This window comes from Zalophus californianus, chromosome 7, assembly GCF_009762305.2.
Source record: "Zalophus californianus isolate mZalCal1 chromosome 7, mZalCal1.pri.v2, whole genome shotgun sequence".
In the NCBI taxonomy this organism is placed as follows: Eukaryota; Metazoa; Chordata; class Mammalia; order Carnivora; family Otariidae; genus Zalophus; species Zalophus californianus.
The window spans coordinates 58377895-58398611 of record NC_045601.1 but is presented as its reverse complement, the minus strand read 5'-3'; the positions used below and the strand labels follow the sequence as shown (position 1 = coordinate 58398611).

Below are 20717 nucleotides of genomic sequence, written 5' to 3'. Positions count from 1 at the left end.
TTGGTTGTTGAGTTTGATAAATTCTTTATAGATTTTTGGATACTAACCCTTTATCAGATATGTCATTTGGAAATATTTTCTCCCATTATGTAGGTTGCCTTTTAGTTTTGTTGAATGTTTCCTTCACTGTGCAGAGTCTTTAGCACAGGTGTTTTAATGATAGTCACATAATAACACTCATGATTTCAAAATTTCTTAATAATTTTTATTTCTACTTAATAGAAACTTGAGGTATTTTGTTGTTCACTTGTTTGTTTTGTAAATACAATGTACTAGTGTACCAGAAATGTCCCTATCATACTCTCACTTTGAGGAAGTGCTTACTAAAAATAAATCAAAATAGTATTTTATACAAATCTCAAAAACCCACTGGTTTATTTCAGTTTTGAAAACTAAAAAGAAAGATAATAGTTGAATCAGTTCTAAGGAAGCACTCTATTATAGTTTATTGAAACATACTAAAAGAAAATTTCAATCCCTCCCTACCCCTGACACTCTTTACTAAAAGGAAGAGACTTATTAATAAAATATAAAACAATTCAAAATATTAATAGATATATACGCTATATTTTAATGTAACTTTTTAAATTGCAGAAAATTGTAACTTTTTAAATACCAGACATAGCACTTAGAATTTCTATTTCCTCTAATTTTGAGCTTATCTTCTAGATAAGATGAAAGAACAAAACAAATTAAACTGTAAGCCTTAGGATGTAGATTTTTTTTTTCTTTTATCTGTTCAACTTAGCTGATTAGATCAACTCTTGTCCTGAAGAAAGCTGAGTTATTGTGGAAAGTATTCATTGATATTGGCAAGGGCAATGCATGAGATATCATGTATTATATATCTAAGTGGAATCATTTTTTTGTAGTGTATAGATTAGTGGGGTATGATAGTATATGAATGTTTTCATTGAAGTAATTGTTTTAATTAGGCACATGATAAATTTCTAACTTTTATAAGGACATTCTTGGAGTTTGATTGTAAAATTATCAGTATATAGGAATAAAAAATTCTGAAAAATACTATGATATAGCAAAATGATAGACCAAGAGGAATATTTTAGCATATTCTTCTTTATTTTCACTGCCAAATATTAATTTAAATTTATTAAATTCTCATTATCACTAAAGGTTATTTAATGCATGTAGCATATATTTTATTTTTAGCCTAATTCTGAATGAGATACATTTGAAAACAGTAATGTAAAGGAATAATATTTAAATCATTCACCTTCAGGTATTGCAATATACATTTTGTTTTTCTTATTCAGATAACTTTTCTTCGCTTTGATATGATAACATTAAGTTCTTTAGCAAATTATATTTTATTCATTCATAACATGGCATAAAATTAAAATAATTTTGAGACTCAGTACGTTATGAGTGAGTCTTAACTCTCTTATATAACTTCATCAGAGAAGTATAATCTTGAAAGAGGCATCTCATACTTCACTCCCTTAAATACTTTACTTCTGATAAAAAGATTCCAGGCAGTAATTTGTGATTTGCTTTGCCATTACCTCTACCAGAAATATGGCTTCATGAATTATTTATATTTACTTAGTCATTAATAAACACAAGGGCATGTAACTCTAGTACTTGAAAGAGATTCTGACTTCCCATAAACTTTCAACCAATATCATAATCTGCATTGTTCAACTAGCTAATTAGCATTTGCCTTTTATGTCATTGTTGTTCAAGCATATTGAAGATTATTTTAATACATCATATTTACTTAGTTTCAAAATTTTGTTTAAACATAAACCCCAAAAAATGCATTCAGGTGTGAAAGAAATGTTGTTTGAGGCTCTTGTTCTTTTTGCAGCAAGAGTTAATGAGATAAATATATTCACAGCAGAGCAATATGGACTCAAGTTCTGGAAATTCAGATCAGTACCAGAAATTCCCCAGGATTTTGAGTTTATATTCTGCAGGAGCCATAATCCATAGTGAAAATTTCATCTTTACTAATACTGTAAATGTGATTAAAGAGAGGAACTCCCTTTGCTTTTATTGTTGTTCAGATTGTCAGATATTGTCATAGAGGCACATGTGGTTAAATGCAAGAAGTTGAAACGGAAAATACTTTGTCTCTTTTGGAGTGGGGAAATCAGAAATATTTCAAAAATTATATATATTTTCCTTTACCCCCCAAAAGCCCATGTAGTCTCTTGTTAGCCTGCTAGGCCTCCTCCGGTGTGACTCATCTAGAGGCCTGCCATCACCATTCATCATTCTGAGTATGATGAGAACTGCCCAAGTGTGTTGTGAAATCGCTGAATGACTCCAATATAAGCTATTTAATTAGAGAAGCTCTGTTTACACAAAAATAACTTTAGTGGAGCAATCAACAATGATGTGAAGGTAAATGCTAAATAAGCATAAGCTGGTTTAATTAAGCCTGGGGTGACATTATATCCCTTTCAGTTTTCCTGACGGCAGCAATGTTATTTCAATGTGATATTTACTGTAATGGTAGATTTTTGAAGTTGTAGGTGTTCTTACTCTTAAGTTAATTGAACTTTCTATTTCATTCAAAAGAATTTGAAAAAAGAACAAAAAAAGAAACAACAACTCTAGATGGGGTAAAGCATAAAAACAAATCACCACAGTTTTCATTAGGGAGTATTTAATATGTGTGAGCAGTTGCAGTCTCTTGCCTTTTAATTCACCATAGGTGATAATCTATTTATCTGAAAAGGGAGCATTTCTCCTTAATGGCATTTTCTACTGCATTACCTCCCTTCTTACTGCCCACACTAAAAGCCTTCTTGGTTTCTCTCTTTCGAATGTTGAGTGCACATTGCATTTCAAGGACTAGGCAGACTCAGCGGTCCATGAGCTGGTAGGAAAGCAGCTGTCTAGAAAAAATCATTATGGCCAGCTGGCATTATTTTGCTTTGCTATGTTCAATTTGGTAGAAATATTGTGAAGTGACTGAAGGGTCTCATTAAAACTATTTCTATTTTTAATGAGTTAGTGGCATGCTTCATTCATTAGTCCCTCATGACTTTACTAACACATATGAAATATGTGTCAGCTGAGAAGAGGGGGATGGAGGGATTGTGTTCATGTCTGTGCATACTGTGATGCTAAAATTTTCTATAATATCATTTGTTCCCATTTTATTTTTTGGGTTAAATCAATAGTAAGTTTCATGCAGTCAGTAAATAATTATTTCTGTAAACAAAATGCAAATTAACTTAGCCATATAATCATACGACCTACATGAAGGTATACAATATAAAAATGAAGTAGAGATTCATGTAAAGTGGATATATTTATAGTGATTTTTAATACTAAGGTTAGATTTAAAGATAATTTTTTTTTTAAAGATTTTATTTATTTGACAGAGAGAGACACAGCGAGAGAGGGAACACAAGCAGGGGGAGTGGGAGAGGGAGAAGCAGGCTTCCCGCCGAGCAGGGAGCCCGATGCGGGGCTCGATCCCAGGACCCTGAGATCATGACCTGAGCCGAAGGCAGACGCTTAACGACTGAGCCACCCAGGCGCCCCTTAAAGATAATTTTTTTAAAGATTCGTTTATCTATTTTTGAGAGAGAGGGAGAGAGTGTAGGGAGGGGCAGAGGGAGAGAATATTTAGGCAGACTGCCTGCTGCACAGACAGCCCAATGCAGGACTCGATCCATGACCCATGAGATCATAACCTGAGCCAAAACCTAGAGTCAAGTGCTTAACTGATTGAGCTACCCAGGCACCCATAAAGATAACTTTATCACACACAAAATTATTATATACATTTTATTTCTGTCATATTTACTCATTTAATTATAAATGTTAGGATATATTCTTATTTCATAATAGGATTTTAATGTTACCTTTATATATTTTATGTTAATGAATACAAAATAACAGTAGTCCTATTAATGATTCTCAGGTAGTGTTTATTTCCGTATAATGATTAGCCTAAAGTAAAACATGTTGCAATAGGTTATATCATTGACCCTTTTATGGTAGAAGTAGACCACCTTGACATGTGAACAATGTGAAATTTCTTTCTTCACTTCTCTATTCTAATTATAAATGAATGAGATCTCACTGCTTCTTTATTTCTTGTTCTTTGATGAAGCGAGAGATATAGAATTGGTACTAGGGGAGGCATGTTGTTTGTTTAAGGCAGATGCCAGTGTTTATAAAAATAGAAATCAGTATGAGAAGTGTGTTTTTTCCCTGTTTTGCTCACCATCCATTTCTAGAATTCCCAATTCGTCATATAATAAGTACTGTAATATTCATCATTATAGGTGCATAAAATTGCTGGCCTTCAGTTCTTCAGCTTTACTGAAATGAATGAATACATTTGTCTTCATTAGTTGAACATAATGCACAAAAATTGATGCAAATTATTCATCTTTCTGCAGGTCAAACCTTCCATTAAAATGCATTCTATTTTTTCATTTCATAAACAGCATAATTTTAATGTTGGTGAAGTGATTTTGCAAGGCTAAATCAAGATCTAATAATTTTCAGATCCTGAATTAAACAAAAAAAAGTCAAATTATACTTGTAGAAGTTGTATATTCCTGGCATATTGTTAAAGTCTAGTTTTCATGTCACTGAAAACAGATGAGAGTCTCAGTAAGCTATGCCTGCTCCACAGACATCAAGGACTCCACACGCTAGAATCTAGGAAGTTTCTGGAGGGAATTTGATGATTTATAAGCACCAGTGTGAGCAGTCCTCATTAGTATTGTAAATGCTGACCAAATGATGCCCAAACAATGCATAAATGGATAATTTTCATGAAAACAGAGTTAGTTCTGATGATTTTATGTGTAAACATTAGATCATTTCATTCCTTTAGTTAGTGTCTTATGCTGATTAGTCCAAGGCCATGGGTTTAAACTCTATTATAGATAGTTAACCAGATTGACTATGCCAGATTGTTATCCTTTGGTTAGTAGGACTAAGTAAGATCAATGATCACTCTTATTAGAAAAAAGAAAAAGTCAAGGTACAGAGTTGAAATGTGTAAATATTAAATTCCAAAGATGGTTGCCTTGCTTTTGCGGGCCCTCATGTGAAAGGCCTTTCTTAGCATGCTATATAGAATATGTGACCTTTGTAGTCAGATGACTTATGTGCCAAATCCTTGTTTCACCTGAGTGTTGCAGATGTCTTGGTTGAGGTTACTGAGCCTCTCTGAGTGAGACTCAGCATCCTTATCTGTAAATGGAGGAATCCTGTCTACACAATTGGGTTGTAATAAGGATTAAACATATTATGTTTATAGTATTTGCACCAGAAAACATGTACCACAAAGAATTACAAAGGATGTATCTGTGATTTTTAAGTTATTTGTATCTTACTTTTGTGACCTCTACTCTTTATATATTCAGACATATTAAATATATTGTAGATAAGGCAGATTGTTACTATGACCCATTCCTAACCAATTAGAAATATTTTTCAGGGTGCCTGGGTTGCTCAGTTGGTTAAGCATGCAATTCTCCGCTTTGAATCAGGTTGTGATCTCCTGGGTCATGGGATTGAGGTAGGGTTTTATCATCACTTAATCAGTATACTGTAGTTAGCTAACCATCATTTTGAGGGAAGAAGATGATTGATAAAGATGAGGCCGTTCCAATTGTAGAGCATTATATAAATAAGTAAAATGAAGTTTTTCCTTCTCCAAACATTTCCTGAGTCTTTAGTGAACTGAGTCCCAAGATGTTTTCAGAAAAGAGTATCTCTAAAGACATTTATTCTTCCTTAGTATTTGGTTAATCTATTAGAAATTTTACTACTCTTCAACCTGCTTGGCTCTGTAAAATAATGAACACAAAATATAGATATGAATCATCCCCTTTCTTAAGGAGACAAATGTGAGAAAACAAATTTAACACCAAATGGGGAAAATACAACATGGACAAGTGGTCTGTTATATAATGCAGATACTCGGTGGGTAGATTTCAGTAAGGAGAAAGCAGTCAGGCCCAAACTGAAAACAGACTTGAGCTCTACCTTAAAGGATAGGTACTTACTGTCTTCAAATGTTATCCTCTCTCCCAATTTGGTGGTTCTTTTTTTTTTTGTTAAGACATATTTATTTATTTTAGAGAGAAAGGGAGAGAGAACACATGTGTGAGTGGGAAAAGGTACAAAGGGAGAGCATCTTCAAGCAGACTGCCTACTGAGAGCAAAGCCTGACCCAGGGCTCGATCCCACGACACATGAGATCATGACCTGAGCCAAAACAGATGCTTAACTGAATGAACCACCCAGGTGCCCTCCAGTTTTTGGGTTCTTGATGATTAACTACAATGATGACTTTATTTAAAATGGTGCAACTTTGGTAATTTGTTCATTAGAGTTTGATATTAGATTTGGAATGAAAACAGCAAAGTTAGGAAAGTATTCCTGACATTTCCATTCTTACTACTATTCAAATGATTACTGTGCAGATGAAAAATTGTAAAGAAGATAGGGTTTCTAGGATAAAACTATTTCTATTTTCATACTTAGTGTCAGAATTTCATGATTTAATACCCAGAGAAGACATGTGACTACAAATCTACTTCACCAGCTACTTTTAAATAATACATATGAAAATGTCAGAACCAGTGAAAATAGTTTACTTTTTCATTATATGCTGATAATATTCATCCTTCTTATTCTTTTCACATAAGTTAGAGAATATTCAGAATATGAATAAAAGGCAACTGGCTAAAACTCATCCCATGTAATTTGAATTTTTTATTGATACGGTTTGTGTGCCTCATATAAGCATCTTCTTTTTTGATCTTAAATACTGAATATTCTCCTGAGAGTTCTTCAAATATCCCTTCAAGTAGAGTAGATTTACATTGTTTTTCTGTGGAGGTCATAAAGACATTGCATTTTGAGGTCTACAGCAGAGGAAAAAAACACAACCTCTATCCAATTTAAGCCAGTTATTGATTTTGAATTTAAGTACTTAACTTTAAAATTTACTATATCCACACGTTCTTGGGACATCCACTTGATATCTATATATGTACATCCACTTGATATCTGTATATGTATTTGCTCTCTAAATCCATACAGTCTTTGCCTTACAGTTTTTTACTTCTCCTTTCTCATTTCTACTTTTAACAATGCATTTATTTTTGGTTCCATTCCATCATGACCTTGATATCTTGTACCTAGTTCTATCTTCTATATCTAGAAGAAATGAACTAAGTGGGTTCGGGATGCTTTCACTATCATTTTTCTTTCCTACATATACCTTCCTAAAACAGGAATGTGATAGAAAGAAAAAAAAAAGAAAGAAAAGTAGGCAAAAAGCAGACAAAGAGAGTTATTTTTCCAACCCTTTTGTGTACTTACTCAGCAGACATAGTTCCATCTGTTACAGGGTTCTATAATGTTGTGTTCTTTATTATAATTATCCTCATATTTGTAAAAAGTTATCCAATGTGCGTGGGTCTTATTGTTGTTATTGCAGTGAAAACTCTAGAAGGGCAGGGCTCATGTGACATTGTCCATTACTATATGCCTAGAATCTAACACCTGTGCTAAGTAATATTTGTGTGTGTCATATAGTAAAGAAAAAACAAACAATAACAGCAACAAAACACATAATTCAGACATGTTCCTTGCCCCCAGGGCATTCATATCATCATCTAGGAGAGAAAGAGATATGGAAAAACATTAGAATATGATGCACCAAATGCTGTTTTAGAATATCTGCAATGTGCTATGGCACCAAAGAAGAGGGATTCTGTATATATCCATGGTAGTCAAGAAAAAGTGTGCAAATATAGGGAAGGATGAGTAGAAGTTTATCTGAATGAGATGAAGTTCAACCAGAAAATTGGAGGAAGTGTGAAAATGAGGCTCTCCAGACAATGGGAGGTACAACTAGTGTATATTGCTAGCAGGTCAGGTGTAAGGAGAAGAGGTAGAATCAGAGAAGAAGCCTGTGATAGTTTGAAGAAAGGGATTGCATGACACATTTAGGAATGGAGATTTTATTTTATAGCTCTAGAGCACCAATGAAAAATTTTAAACAAGGAAATGATGTTCCTAGACTTCCAATGTGGAAAGACGACAAGGTATCATGGAGAATGGATCATTTTTATCTGTCATTTACTATTCTGTGATTAAAATGTTGATAATTTTATTTCAAGATAAGATTACTCTTCTTCTATTTCTGTGATTCTCATTAATAGACTCCTTATACTCCTATCAAATTGAAGGTTTTTGATGGGAGACCTTCAAAAGAAAATGCAAAGAGGGAGATAGTAACCAATTTAGCTGTTATCTAACAGGAAGTGTGAAATGGGACGCATGAAAGTGTTTAGTTGCCACATATATTAAATGCTTCATTTGAAATAAATGTATTATAATTATCAAATATAGATTAAAGATCCAGACATAGTTTGGATTCATAAGAAATGACTGAAGATAACATTGCAAACATGAATGACCAATTATTTAGTAATTAACACTTTCTTTTATTTATGCATGTGTTCATTCAACAAATATGGTGTCCTTACTGTGTCCCAGGTGTTATACCAACAAAGCAGATAAAACCTCTGTCCTTCTGGAATTTATAGCTTGTTAGTATCAATGGGCATTACACAATCACAGAAGTTATTTTTTAGTTACAAACTGAGACAAGTTCAAAGAGAAAATGAACAAGGATGCTATGGTATTGTATAACAACATTATTGACTCAATAAAACATAAAACTGGAAATACAGCAATATAAAATTGAATCTGAAATGTAAATGTAAAATTTGTCCTAGCACTTCTTAAAAACAAATATGGCAGGGAAAGTGTCCTTTGAGGTAATAAAACCCATCTTCTGCTGAGGCAAAGGCTCTAAGAAAATGTGATTTGGTTCCATCTTTATTGGAAGATTTTATCATGGAAAGAATGGTAAAAAGAGATACAGCTCTAAAAGCACCTGAAATTTATTGTGCATTTATGGCACCTTGCACTCATCTCAGCATAGGAAGCAGGGAGCCACTTCATAAAATGTAACATTGCCAGTAACACTATAATTTAAGAATGGAAGTTGAGGGTTCCAGCAGACACCCTCAGATCTTTTGGGCTAACCAGACTTTTACTTATTAAGGCACTGACCAAGGGAAACTGCTGGCTGGTGATTAAATGCAAGGACTGTGTAAGAATTTATAAACTTATTTATTGCCCTAACTTATGGTCAATACTAGATGTGTTAGAAATAAGTCTGTTTATGTACTCATTCTACTAAATTTATCAAGAGCCTGGGAAATATCCAATATCAGAAGTTCTACCCTGAGTTATTTTGGGTATATCATAATTGATATAATCAATTCAATATTTCATTCAAAAAGCATTTTTTGAATGTTTGCTGTGTGATAGGCACCGTGCTAGATGGTGGATGAAATACAGTGAATAAGGAATGGTTGATTACCAATAAGTGACAAGTAGCCTGGCCTTAGGCCAACACTTAAAAGGCTTCAAGTTTTTGGGTATATGCCTTAGAAACACTGATCAGATGAAACTCTTTCAAAGAAGAGGAATAATTCAGGAATGATTAAAGTTCTGTGGGTCAAGTCCTTGGAATAATATATGCTTATTGATTATGGTTTAGTCTCATACCCACAAGACATGTACATAACTATATTACAGAAAGTGAACAATCTCTTGGAGTAATGACCAGCTAGAAGAAATCTAAAATTATGAGTAATTTACTTCATAGAAATATCTTCCCAGACTCAAAAAGAGCAGCTACTAGGATGTTACCTAATTCTGTGTCATTCACAGCACATAATATTATCATGATGACCTGGATAACTACAAAATATAAAACAAAAGAAATGAAGTCCTCTAGGAAGTGGACAGAAAGGGTTGGTCATTATGAAAAACATCAGTACTTAGTGAGCCCCTCAGAACAGTTAACAAATGTTTGAAAGATTTGAGTGCAATTAGGAAGAATGAAGACTGTGTACTCCCCCCATTTTTTATCAATTTGATATACAAATATATTTAAATAACTCTTATAACTCTTGATTCCCAAAAGTATGTTACAAAGGGACTTGAAAGCCAGGTGTGGAGACATGTCTTAAGGTGAGAAGTGTGATGTGAATATTTATGAGCTGATGTCTCATGAGGCATATAGAGCAATAAATGAAAAAGAGATTACAAAAAAAGAAAATGCAAATGCATGAGCTGTGGTGTTAATGATGTGTAAATTCAAAGACAGGGAGGAAGATTCCTAAGCAGGGACAAGCGAAAGATCTAACAAGGAAAAACATATTTTTGACAGAGTACTGATGAAATAAGAGTAGTAATTATTGGGGTACCTGGGTGGCTCAGATGGTTGAGCATCTGCCTTTAGCTCAGGTCATGATCTCCAGGTCCTGGGATCGAGCCCCACGTTGGGCTCCCTGCTCAGTGGGGAGTCTGCTTCTCCCTCTCCTCCTCACCCCTGCTCATGCTCTCTTTCTCTCTCAAATGAATAAACAAAATCTTAAAAAAAAGAGTAGTAATTATTGTTCTCTAAGGCAGTACTTTTCAAATTGAAGTTAAAACAAAATAATTGAAGGGGACATTAATAGATGTGCAGGAAAAAATTCTTTCCTTAAAAATAGTTTCATCATTTTAAATAAGCTTTTTAGAAACTTTTCCTGTTTTTAATGGGTAGATGGCAGCCTGTGTTTTGCTATTGTATAATGTGAATTTATAGGAGATGTATTTGTTATGGAGTATTCTCCAAGCTTATCTCACCAAGGAATCCTTTAAAAATGAAACATAGGTGTACATTTACCAAAAAAAAAAAAGAAAAGAAAAGAAAAGAAAAAGAAATCTGTGGGGGGAAAATCCAGTTTGGGAAATATTAGTGTAATGAGTTTTAGAATGAGACATTTATAGAAAGCAAAGGTAATCTTGTTTCTGACCTTTGTAATTGATTAAAGCATCAAGAAGCCTGATTTGAAAGTAAAGAAAATTTTGGCTGGTTGGATAGGAGATTGCCAGTATATGGATAATGTGATTTTAGCATATTTCACTAAAGCATGTCAAATATTAGACAGCTTGCTGTGCAACCTTTAAAGAAAAGCTGTTTATCAATCAGTTTGCATCCCCAAGAATTACACATAATGCTGACTTCATTTGTTTCATCATTTCTATATTGTCTGGATGTTCTGAAATAGGAGAAGGAAATGTTGGCACATACTCAAAACTGTGAGTTTGTAAAGAAGATGAAAAGGACAATCAAATGAGCAAATCAATAAATTGTGTATCGACTTAGAACCAAGTATACACAATAACATGTGGCTTTCATCCTACAAGCAAGAAATTTAGAATGGTAGAAAGGAAGGCAAGGAGGAAGGCTTGGGAAGAGAGGAGGATGAGAAACGGAAAGGAAGGGTTGCAGGGAAGAGAAAAGAAGGAAAAGAATGAAAGGACACCAGAGGAGAGGGCAAGAACAAAAAGAGGAAAGTATGAGAAAGAGAGGAAGAAAGGCAAAGGAATGGAAGAGCCATGAGAGGAAGGGGGAAGGAAGGAAGGAAGGAAGGAAGGAAGGAAGGAAGGAAGGAAGGAAGGAAGGAAGGAAGGAAGGAAGGAAGCTCAATTTACTAAGCCCAGCAAGTACTGGGCTCTGAATTAGCTTTGAAATACTCGATGAGATTTGTATTAATTATTTATAATAATCACAGCTTATTTTCCTAAGGAGATTTTAATCTATCTGTTGGGAGGGATGTTAATGAAATTATAATTTTATGTAAAATTATTTGATCAAAATTTAACATTTAGGGATCTCTAGAGACAGTAATTCTTTTATTGAGGAAATTCTGAATAGGGGCATTTCTAGTTTTTGTTTATGCCCATGCATATACTATTACTATGTATCACTTAAAACTGTCTCTATGGGGCGCCTGGGTGGCTCAGATGGTTAAGCGTCTGCCTTCGGCTCAGGTCATGATCCCGGGGTCCTGGGATCAAGTCCCGCATCGGGCTCCTTGCTCAGCAGGGAGTCTGCTTCTCCCTCTCCCTCTGCCTCTCCCCCTGCTTGTTCTCTCTCTGTCTCTCTCGCAAATGAATAAATAAAATCTTTAAAAAAAAAAAAAAAAACACTCTCTCTATGCCTCCTTGGTGCTCATTTTGAGTCCCAAGTCTTAGGCGTCTGACATATAAGAGGCTTCACTGTATAATAATCATGTTTTGCTTGCTCTTTTCCCCTTCCTTCCTCCCTTCCTTCTTTTTATAAGCTACAACCTTTTCTACCTGGTAAATAGGGTTTTTGGCAACTTGTAAAATAATTTTTTTAAACATAGTAGTCATGTTCTGTCAGTATGAACTATATATTTAAAGAACCAAAGAAAGGGCACCTGGGTGGCTCAGTTGGTTGAGCAACTGCCTTCAGCTCAGGTCATGATCCTGGAGTCCCAGGATCGAGTCCCGCATCGGGCTCCCTGCTCAGCGGGGAGTCTGCTTCTCCCTCGGACCCTCCCCCCTCTCGTCCTCTCTCTTTCTCATTCTCTCTCTCAAATAAATAAATAAAATCTTTAAAAATAAATAGATAAGCAGCCAAAGAAAATCTCATTACGAGTAAGAATATAAAAGAACCAATACTCGGAGATGGATGGCATAGTGAAAATCAAAAGGCTAAATTCAGCTCTAAGAGGTATTTGGCATATCCTGCATTATTTTTTCAAGAAATGATTTATTTGCCAACATTTTAATGTAGAGAATTTTAGACAGACTGTTTCATGTGTTCTCACAAAAAAATAAAATAAAATATCTGGTAACCCTGTGTTGAAATTCTCAAAGTGGAGCTGAAAGTTACCCACTGTGGATGTTGCAATTTTTCAGATATTTTTGTCTAAAGTGTTTCTTCACTCATTTATGGCTATCTGTCCCTTAAGCATTTGAGGATTGACTTTTAGGTACAATAGTATGTGTTAAAATAGACATATTGACAATTTCCTCAGTAGTTCTCTAATCAATCTTAAAGTCCTCTTGCAAAAATACTCATATTCCTTGGAGGCAGCTTCTCTCATTGCCGGCATATGGATTGAGGCTGGGTTGGGGTCTGGGCAAAATGTAAGCTCTATCTATCTAACTAATGACCGTTCACTTCATTAGAGCTAAGCGCATGGCTGTTCTTGTCACAAGGAGGATGAAAGTTACTTTTCTTCTTTGATCTCAGTGTGCCCTTGAGATTTTTCAACGAGATGAAATTTCAGCCCATGTTGGACTTCAACTAGTATCTGTATAGAAATGCTTCCCCAGGAGCATCAAATGATGTACCAAAGAAGTAATAATTTATTGTTGAATTGCTATTTCTTTTAAAAGAATAATTACTTAAACTAAACCAATGACAGAACGACAAGTAAAACATGGCAAGGATTTACTTTCATCAATTATGTTCCCTATATTGTTTTATCTTGTTAAAAACCTCAAAATGAGGTATATTAATTTTGTAGCTTTTATTTAAACCAAATTCCATTTAAACATTACCATATTTATATTGGAAAACAAGTTTGGGGAGGTTTGCTAGCAATGGGAAATTTTTGTGTTTACTGTAAGTGCTAGAAATAGGAAGTTCAGCCAAGCAAGAAATCAAGATGTATCTATCATTTGTTTGAAAAGTGGGTTGCTTCTGTTAGTCTGTTTCTTATTTTGAGAATGTAGGGAAGAATACTGTGTTTGAAGATATTAGAATAAACATCCTCATGCAATTTAATGGGTATGGTGACTTGGCAATAAAATAATATTCTTTCAGTATTGTTCAGGATGAGAAATAAGCTGACTCAAAATATTACTTAGCTGTATCAAAAATTTTCCACATTTGAAGTCTACTTTTCAAGTCACTCTCACCCCAAATTTTGCTTACAATTGAACTTCCAAAAGAGAAACCACATTTTATATTTGTCACATGTGGCCATTTTCACAAGTACTATCGGCATAAAATTTGCTTCAGCTGCTATATTTCTAATTAAAAAACGTATTTGATGAATTGCAATTCTGCTTAAAGAGGATTTTTTTCCTCAATCAAATATTTATTTTACACAGAATATACATGGTTAATGAGAATGATAATTCAAAGTGAGAGTGACCTTGAAGCTGGTGTTAGGTTAGATGCAGTGAATTAATGAAAACTGGGTAGCCCAACAGATGGCCTTAATTTATGGTTTTAAAATACATGTCAGACAGACCAAAAGGACTAGGTTGTTACTCTTACATTATGGCAGGAATGCCTTAGTCAGATATTATGCTCCTCATAATATGAAACATTTGTTGAGATCCTGTTATGTGAAAAAATATTCAGAAGACAGAATTATATAAGAAAATATTGAGATGGTAGATGATAGAGATAAATGATATATATACATAGATAAACATCATCTATTCCAGAGAGTTTATAATCTACATAGGAAAATAAGTCACACTCTGAAAGGCAAATAATAATAATGATAATACTAGGTGACCTAGACTGAGTGGCCCGTTAGTGATCAAGGTAGAAGGTAGTCTGGGCAAGGCTTATCCATTGAGACCTGAAGTGGCTGAGGGGCAGATTTAAAATTGAATATTTTCATCAGAGGGCATTTGGAAGAGAAGAGCACAGCAAAGAAGCCGAGAAGCAGAAATTCTTCTATTATCATGAGGATTAATTGTACAATGAAAATAAAATATTTGAGTTCTAAATATAGGCATGGATAATGCTCCTTTTAAGGAAAACTGGAAAAATGTTGTATAGAAGCCATATACCTACACATTTCTTCTGAGTAAGAGTAAGGATTATGTTAAAGAACAGCTCTTCAGCTGGATTAGGTAGACCATCCCTCCAACATTCAACAGGTTATTTACTTCCTATGATTCCCCTTATCTTTCTGCTTTTGGCGTGACTATTCTTTCTAAGAGAATGATGCTAAGTTGGTCTTGTTATATTAAACAAGTAAAAACAAAATATATAACGGTGTCCCTTATGAGGCAGAAAAGTTTCTTGATGAAGTTTTTAATCACTTTTAGCAAAAATAAAGTTTTAGTATAGGCCCCTGTAGGTATATTTAAGTAAAAAAAAAAAAATCACAGGCATTATTGAATACAAACTAAAATTTGAAAATTAGTATTTTTCTGTAAGCAGAAGAACTTATGAATGAGAAGATGCAGAAAAATGGAATGTGCAATATAGTGCTTTAGAAAAGAAGATGAAACTTTAGATACAGGCTATTTCTGGGTGGGAAAAAGAGGTAACACCCATCCTCTGGGTTAGGTGATGAAAGATGCATGTAATTCGGTATTATTCTATGCTTTTGGGCAACCAATTAGAAAAGTTATTACTTATCATGTAATAGCTAATACAGATGAATATCTGCCCCCATAAGCATAAATACTAAATTTAATTTATACTGTTGCCTCCACTGGAGAGAACATTTCCCCCCAAAACATAAAATAGTAAATAAACTATCAAAAAAAACCTTACAATGCATTACCATGATTATATTTGAAGGATCCAAGTCTGTACAAGCCTGTTATTTCTGTTACTCAGATTAAATAAAAATTAGAAGTCATTACCTATTACTTGCAACGTATGAGCTACCCCTGAATGCAGCCTGTTGATCATGATTGCCTTAAATTATTGCACTTAATCCTGGGAAACACAATTTTTCCCACAACTTTCCTAAAAATAGAGATTACTGGTTTATCAATGCTCTGTTTCAGTGTGGAGTGATTCCTATATATTAGCTAAATATCCTTGCACTCTCTTGATTTCTTTTTTAGGTTTCTACTTCCTTTTTACTTATTTTCCAGTGCTCTGAACTGCCTGCCTTTTAAAAGGCGACGTTTTCTTCCTCAAAAACAACTTTTATTATACCCTTCAAAATCAGAATGGCATTACTTCATGTTGTTACTTAGTTCTCTCATTAAATTTCTATCCTTCATCATTTTCCAGTTGTTTTTCTCTACTGAAAATAAATATTGGCATACCCTGGGGTGTTTGGACAAAGCTCTATCCTCCTCTCATCACGTTAACCCTTAATTATTAAAACTCTGGGTTCCTTGAAAGAGTTAACATACCCTCTCTTTTCTTAGGTTCTCCATATAGAGACAAAATCACCATAGCAATTCTCCAGCTACAAGAGGAGGGCAAGCTGCACATGATGAAGGAGAAATGGTGGAGGGGCAATGGCTGCCCGGAGGAGGAGAGCAAAGAGGCCAGTGCCCTGGGGGTTCAAAATATTGGTGGCATCTTCATTGTTCTGGCAGCCGGCTTGGTGCTCTCAGTTTTTGTGGCAGTGGGAGAGTTTTTATACAAATCCAAAAAAAACGCTCAATTGGAAAAGGTAAATGTCACTTTTTTACGATTCAAAGCAATTGCTGTTATACTACAACAAATTCTTTTTGATCTTTCCAAGCAAGGGTAATGCTTAGAACACTGACCGCTAATTGTCCTCTGCCATTCATTCTCTAACGGAGATTCACAAAAAGAATCAGGATCACCTTTGTGCTTTTTAAGTTACATGAAACTGTTTAAATTAAAGCCAGCTTCAGAACAAGTGACTATTTCTCCTGTTATTGAAGCCTGAGACAAAGAGACACTTTTGCGCTTGAAGTTCATTGCAGTTAGTTTAATGGAGAAATGCAATTAAGGAAGGAAGCAAATATCGGAAATTGTAATATGAAGGAAGAAATACTTCTCTATAGATAAAATAGGTTTTAAAATACAATCCTGAAGAACGGTTAGAGGGTAGATGAAATTTTTATTTGAAGATTTTTAGTCCGATAAATTTCTAATTGAAAAGAAGTCTTAACTTGCATGGTGGAAATTACAGTTAATTTTCTAAATTAGTGAATGTGTGAAAATATTGTCATTCCTTTCATGCCATTTAATGCTATTCTTAGTAAGTCCTTTATTCCTTTGCACCAGAGTCTTTAGAAGAATATATATAAACCTCAAAAATATTGAGACTATAGCTTTTTTCCCGAGATTTTAATACATTTAGTCTTTGGTACAATTGTCTTTATATTACATTCTTGAAAAATTTGTGAATCTCATTCAAATATATATTTCTGGTGCTATAATTTCCTCGGTTCTATAAATATGAAGAATATTTATAGAAAAATCTCTCTTTCAGATGGTACATGACCCTTTTTGTATGTAAATTTATAGCTCTGAACATGAACTACTGCTTTACAAGTTTTAAGTCTTCTGGCACCTCATTTACTTTTTGTTTATAAACATCTCTTTTGTTTTTAACTTAAAAAAAAGTTTTTTAGGGCTTAACCTTTAGACCCTGTGTCACAGTGAGATTGTATTTTCTTTCATATTTAAGAGGTTTATGAACTTTTACTGGTAAACATGAGGAGCAAAATATGAAATTAAAGGTAATATCATACATTAATAGAAGGTAAATACATTTTGCTAATATTCTTTGAACACTGACATCTGTAAAACTATTTTTGAAAAACAAAAACATTTTTCCTCTGTCTTTGGTAATTTTTGTTGCAATTACTTCTCCTTTCTGAAACCAAAATTTTGGATATAACATTTCTATATTTTTGCTTGACTGTAGTATTTAACACTTAGAAATAATGTTTTTATAAGTAAGTATTTTGATAGTCTCCTTTGGTCCTTGAGTAAAATAACCAATTCGAAAGTTTGAAAAATTTAGAAAATCATATGATTTATTTCTCCACAACATTCAGGATGGCTGTATCTGCTGACTTGGCTAAATCAAATATTTGTTTCACTAGTGTGACCTACGAATAAGTCTCAATAACATAACATTTTTATGTCATGATCCTTTGTGTAATGTCAAAATCAGTTTTGAAATCAAATCCAAAGAACAAATCAAAGACAAAAGAACATTAGCTCATCAATGTCTGTTTTTACTATAACTTGGCAATAAATGTGTCCTTTGGTTAGGTAATACTTAAAATGAGTCCAAAAATTACAGAAGGAATCTGGGGCTTTCTAATTGGAACCTCAAATCTCCATATGCAATGATTATCTTTCAGTTATAGCTCAGTGTTAAAATAAAACCAATGAATTAACCTCCTGATATATGTGGTATTCTATTGCGCTTCTCTGTCCTACCCATATGATTTGCCTAGGCCATGTCTTAAGGCACAGTTAGTCTATAAGCATTCTGTTAAAAAAACAAAACTAAAAAACCCCAAAACAAAGAACTTAGGGATTTAATTCTCTAAAATAACCTTCTTCATACTTACTATAAAAAACTAGCTTAGTTGAAATTCAGCTTTCTTGAATTTCTGTGGACCTGTATGACCTTCTAAAACAATTAGGAAAAGGAAATTAATGTACCTTTTTTGACTGAAGCAGATGAAACAAAAGAAACAACTGTGTTAATATTACATGAGGATTATTAGTCACATTCCCCAGTGCTTTCACACTCTGTCTCCACATAACTTTCATAATGAAATCCAAATTCCCTAGCCTAGCAGACGAGGCACTTCAGGACCTGTCCCTGTCTACCATTATAGTTCGATTTTTTGTTTCTCCCCAATTTGCTCCTTTTCTCCAGTCAAACTAAATTACTTTCAATTTTCCAATGTCATCCAGTTTTTCAAATTTTCTTCCACTTGACTTGAGCAAATCTTGACCATTTTTCTACCTGACAAACTCCCACTAGTCATTTTAGACTAGTGTCATTCAGGACTAGGTATCAACTTGTCCAGAAAGCTTTCCCTAATCAATAGAGGTAATGGTTGTGAGTACAGGACACAGCTGTTTCCACAAGGTAGTGTTAGGTTTGCATTTCCTATTCCGGTGGAAAAAAATATGATGTGCATATCTTACTTTATATTTACTTTGGTGATTTCAGGTACTGCCATCATTCCAAAAACATTTTCTACCCCTTTGAGAAAGTTGGGAAGGTTTTTTGCCCATTTTAAACTACATCCATCATTATGTCTAGATACCTTTTCTCTGTGAAGCCTATGCACATCTCCATTCTCCCTTAGCACATTATTTTATTCATATTTGTTGGTTTCTCTTTGTGGGTGCCTCTCTCTGGACTAGACTCTCAGTTCCTTTAGGACAAAGACCTAGTGTTTTTGGTTTGTATCTCCAAGGTCCCAAATAGTGCCTGTTGGCATAAGATAGATTGATCTACCATCTATTTATTTATTTATTTACATCTTTCTTTCTGTCTATTTAAATAAATAATGAAGTTGGTTCCAGGAAACTATTTAGAAAAGCATATCATAAAGAATAAAAAAAGAACTATGTTTCTATATAGTTCAAAAGAACTGTGTTTATAAAATAAATACTTACGGATTTATTAGAAGTGACCCATTTTTATGTATTGTGATAAATTAGTTTCTTGGGCTCCATTATTTTTTATTTCTCTTGAGGAAAAGATTTTATTTAGTTGAGCTGTACAGTTTGTTTAACACCTTAATTTATTAAAATTAACCATAAAATATTCCTAGATTTTATCACAGTCAAGTTTATTTACACTTATAATTGTGACTTTAATTATATTTCTTAAATTTTAAAAGTAAGGTAAATATTTGTGATCATTCATTTACTCAATATTTATTGAGAACTGAACATGCAAGGAATTATATTTTGCACATTGAATGTAAACAATGATATAGTATTCATAATTCTAGCCCCAGTGTGCTTTGCTCTCTCTTCCCTTCACTTTCTTCATTCTTTTCCTTCTTTCTGTAGGCTATAGTATTCCAGGATTTAAAAAATAAAGAAATGTCCCATCTTTATCTAAAAAGGCCTCTAGACATGATATACACACAGTTCTAGGTGAATATGAATCTTATGGATAAAAATTTATGAATAGCAAATAGCATGCATTTTGTAAAATATTAGTGGAGCAAATAGGTCTTGATGACTATAACTTTTTTAGATTTTTTTATAATTAGGAGTAGTGTAAGAAAGTATCATTTTTAAATGAAGGAAGTTTAAAACTGAAAACAGAAGAAATTGCTGAGATATATAGACCCTAGAACTTCAAAAACCGTAAATTGCATTCCTTTCAGATAGCCACAAGATGGTGTATTACAATTTTGAAAATACTTCATGGTTTTAATTTTGATGCAAATATTAATACATCAAAGATGCATTGCTTTTCATTTATTTGAACTTTTAAAATAAGTAGGTATTTATTTTTCTGATTTTTCCAAAGTATAACTTGGCCATTTGGAAAGATCCTCAAAATGTTTTTCCTTTCTGAATGTGTCTGAAACAGTAATCAACATGTACATTTTCTAATTGATTTTTTCTTGCCTTACCTGTTCCCTGACTTAAAAAATATTATTACTTAAGTTTCATTCAGTAAGAATCCAAGAAACTGTTATACATTTGAGGCAATTATCAGCGAATTTCAGGTTACATGGATTTGCTTAAAAGGTCCTGTCTTACTTATAACTGAAGAAAGCTACTTAAGATACAGAGTTTTGTTTTGTCTAGTAATAGTTATGATAATATATTGGTTTTGTAAGCATGAATTGGAAGTGATTGTAATTATTTTAATTTTAATTAAACTATTTTATGACAGAATTATGATTCATGTTTAAAATCATTCAATATTTCTTAAATATTTTAACATGTCCTCTTTTAAAAGATGTACATAATTCTGACTTCTTTTGATTTCCAGCAAGAATAGTAATGTAACTTACACAGTTTAATTTTTTGTCTGATTTATATACAGAAATATTTTCTTTCCCATGCAATTGAAAATGGATTTGCCTGTAAAGATTATTTTCATTGAATAGTTTGAACATGAATC

The 20717-nt window shown here is 33.4% G+C and overlaps 1 protein-coding gene across 1 annotated transcript in view; it reads left to right on the top strand.

Moving 5' to 3' along the window:
* Nucleotides 1–20717, top strand: part of GRIK2 (glutamate ionotropic receptor kainate type subunit 2) — a 676248-nt gene that overhangs the window by 645768 nt on the left and 9763 nt on the right. The window contains 1 exon segment of the mRNA XM_027602788.2: nt 16039–16289. Coding sequence (XP_027458589.2) covers nt 16039–16289 — 251 coding nt within the window.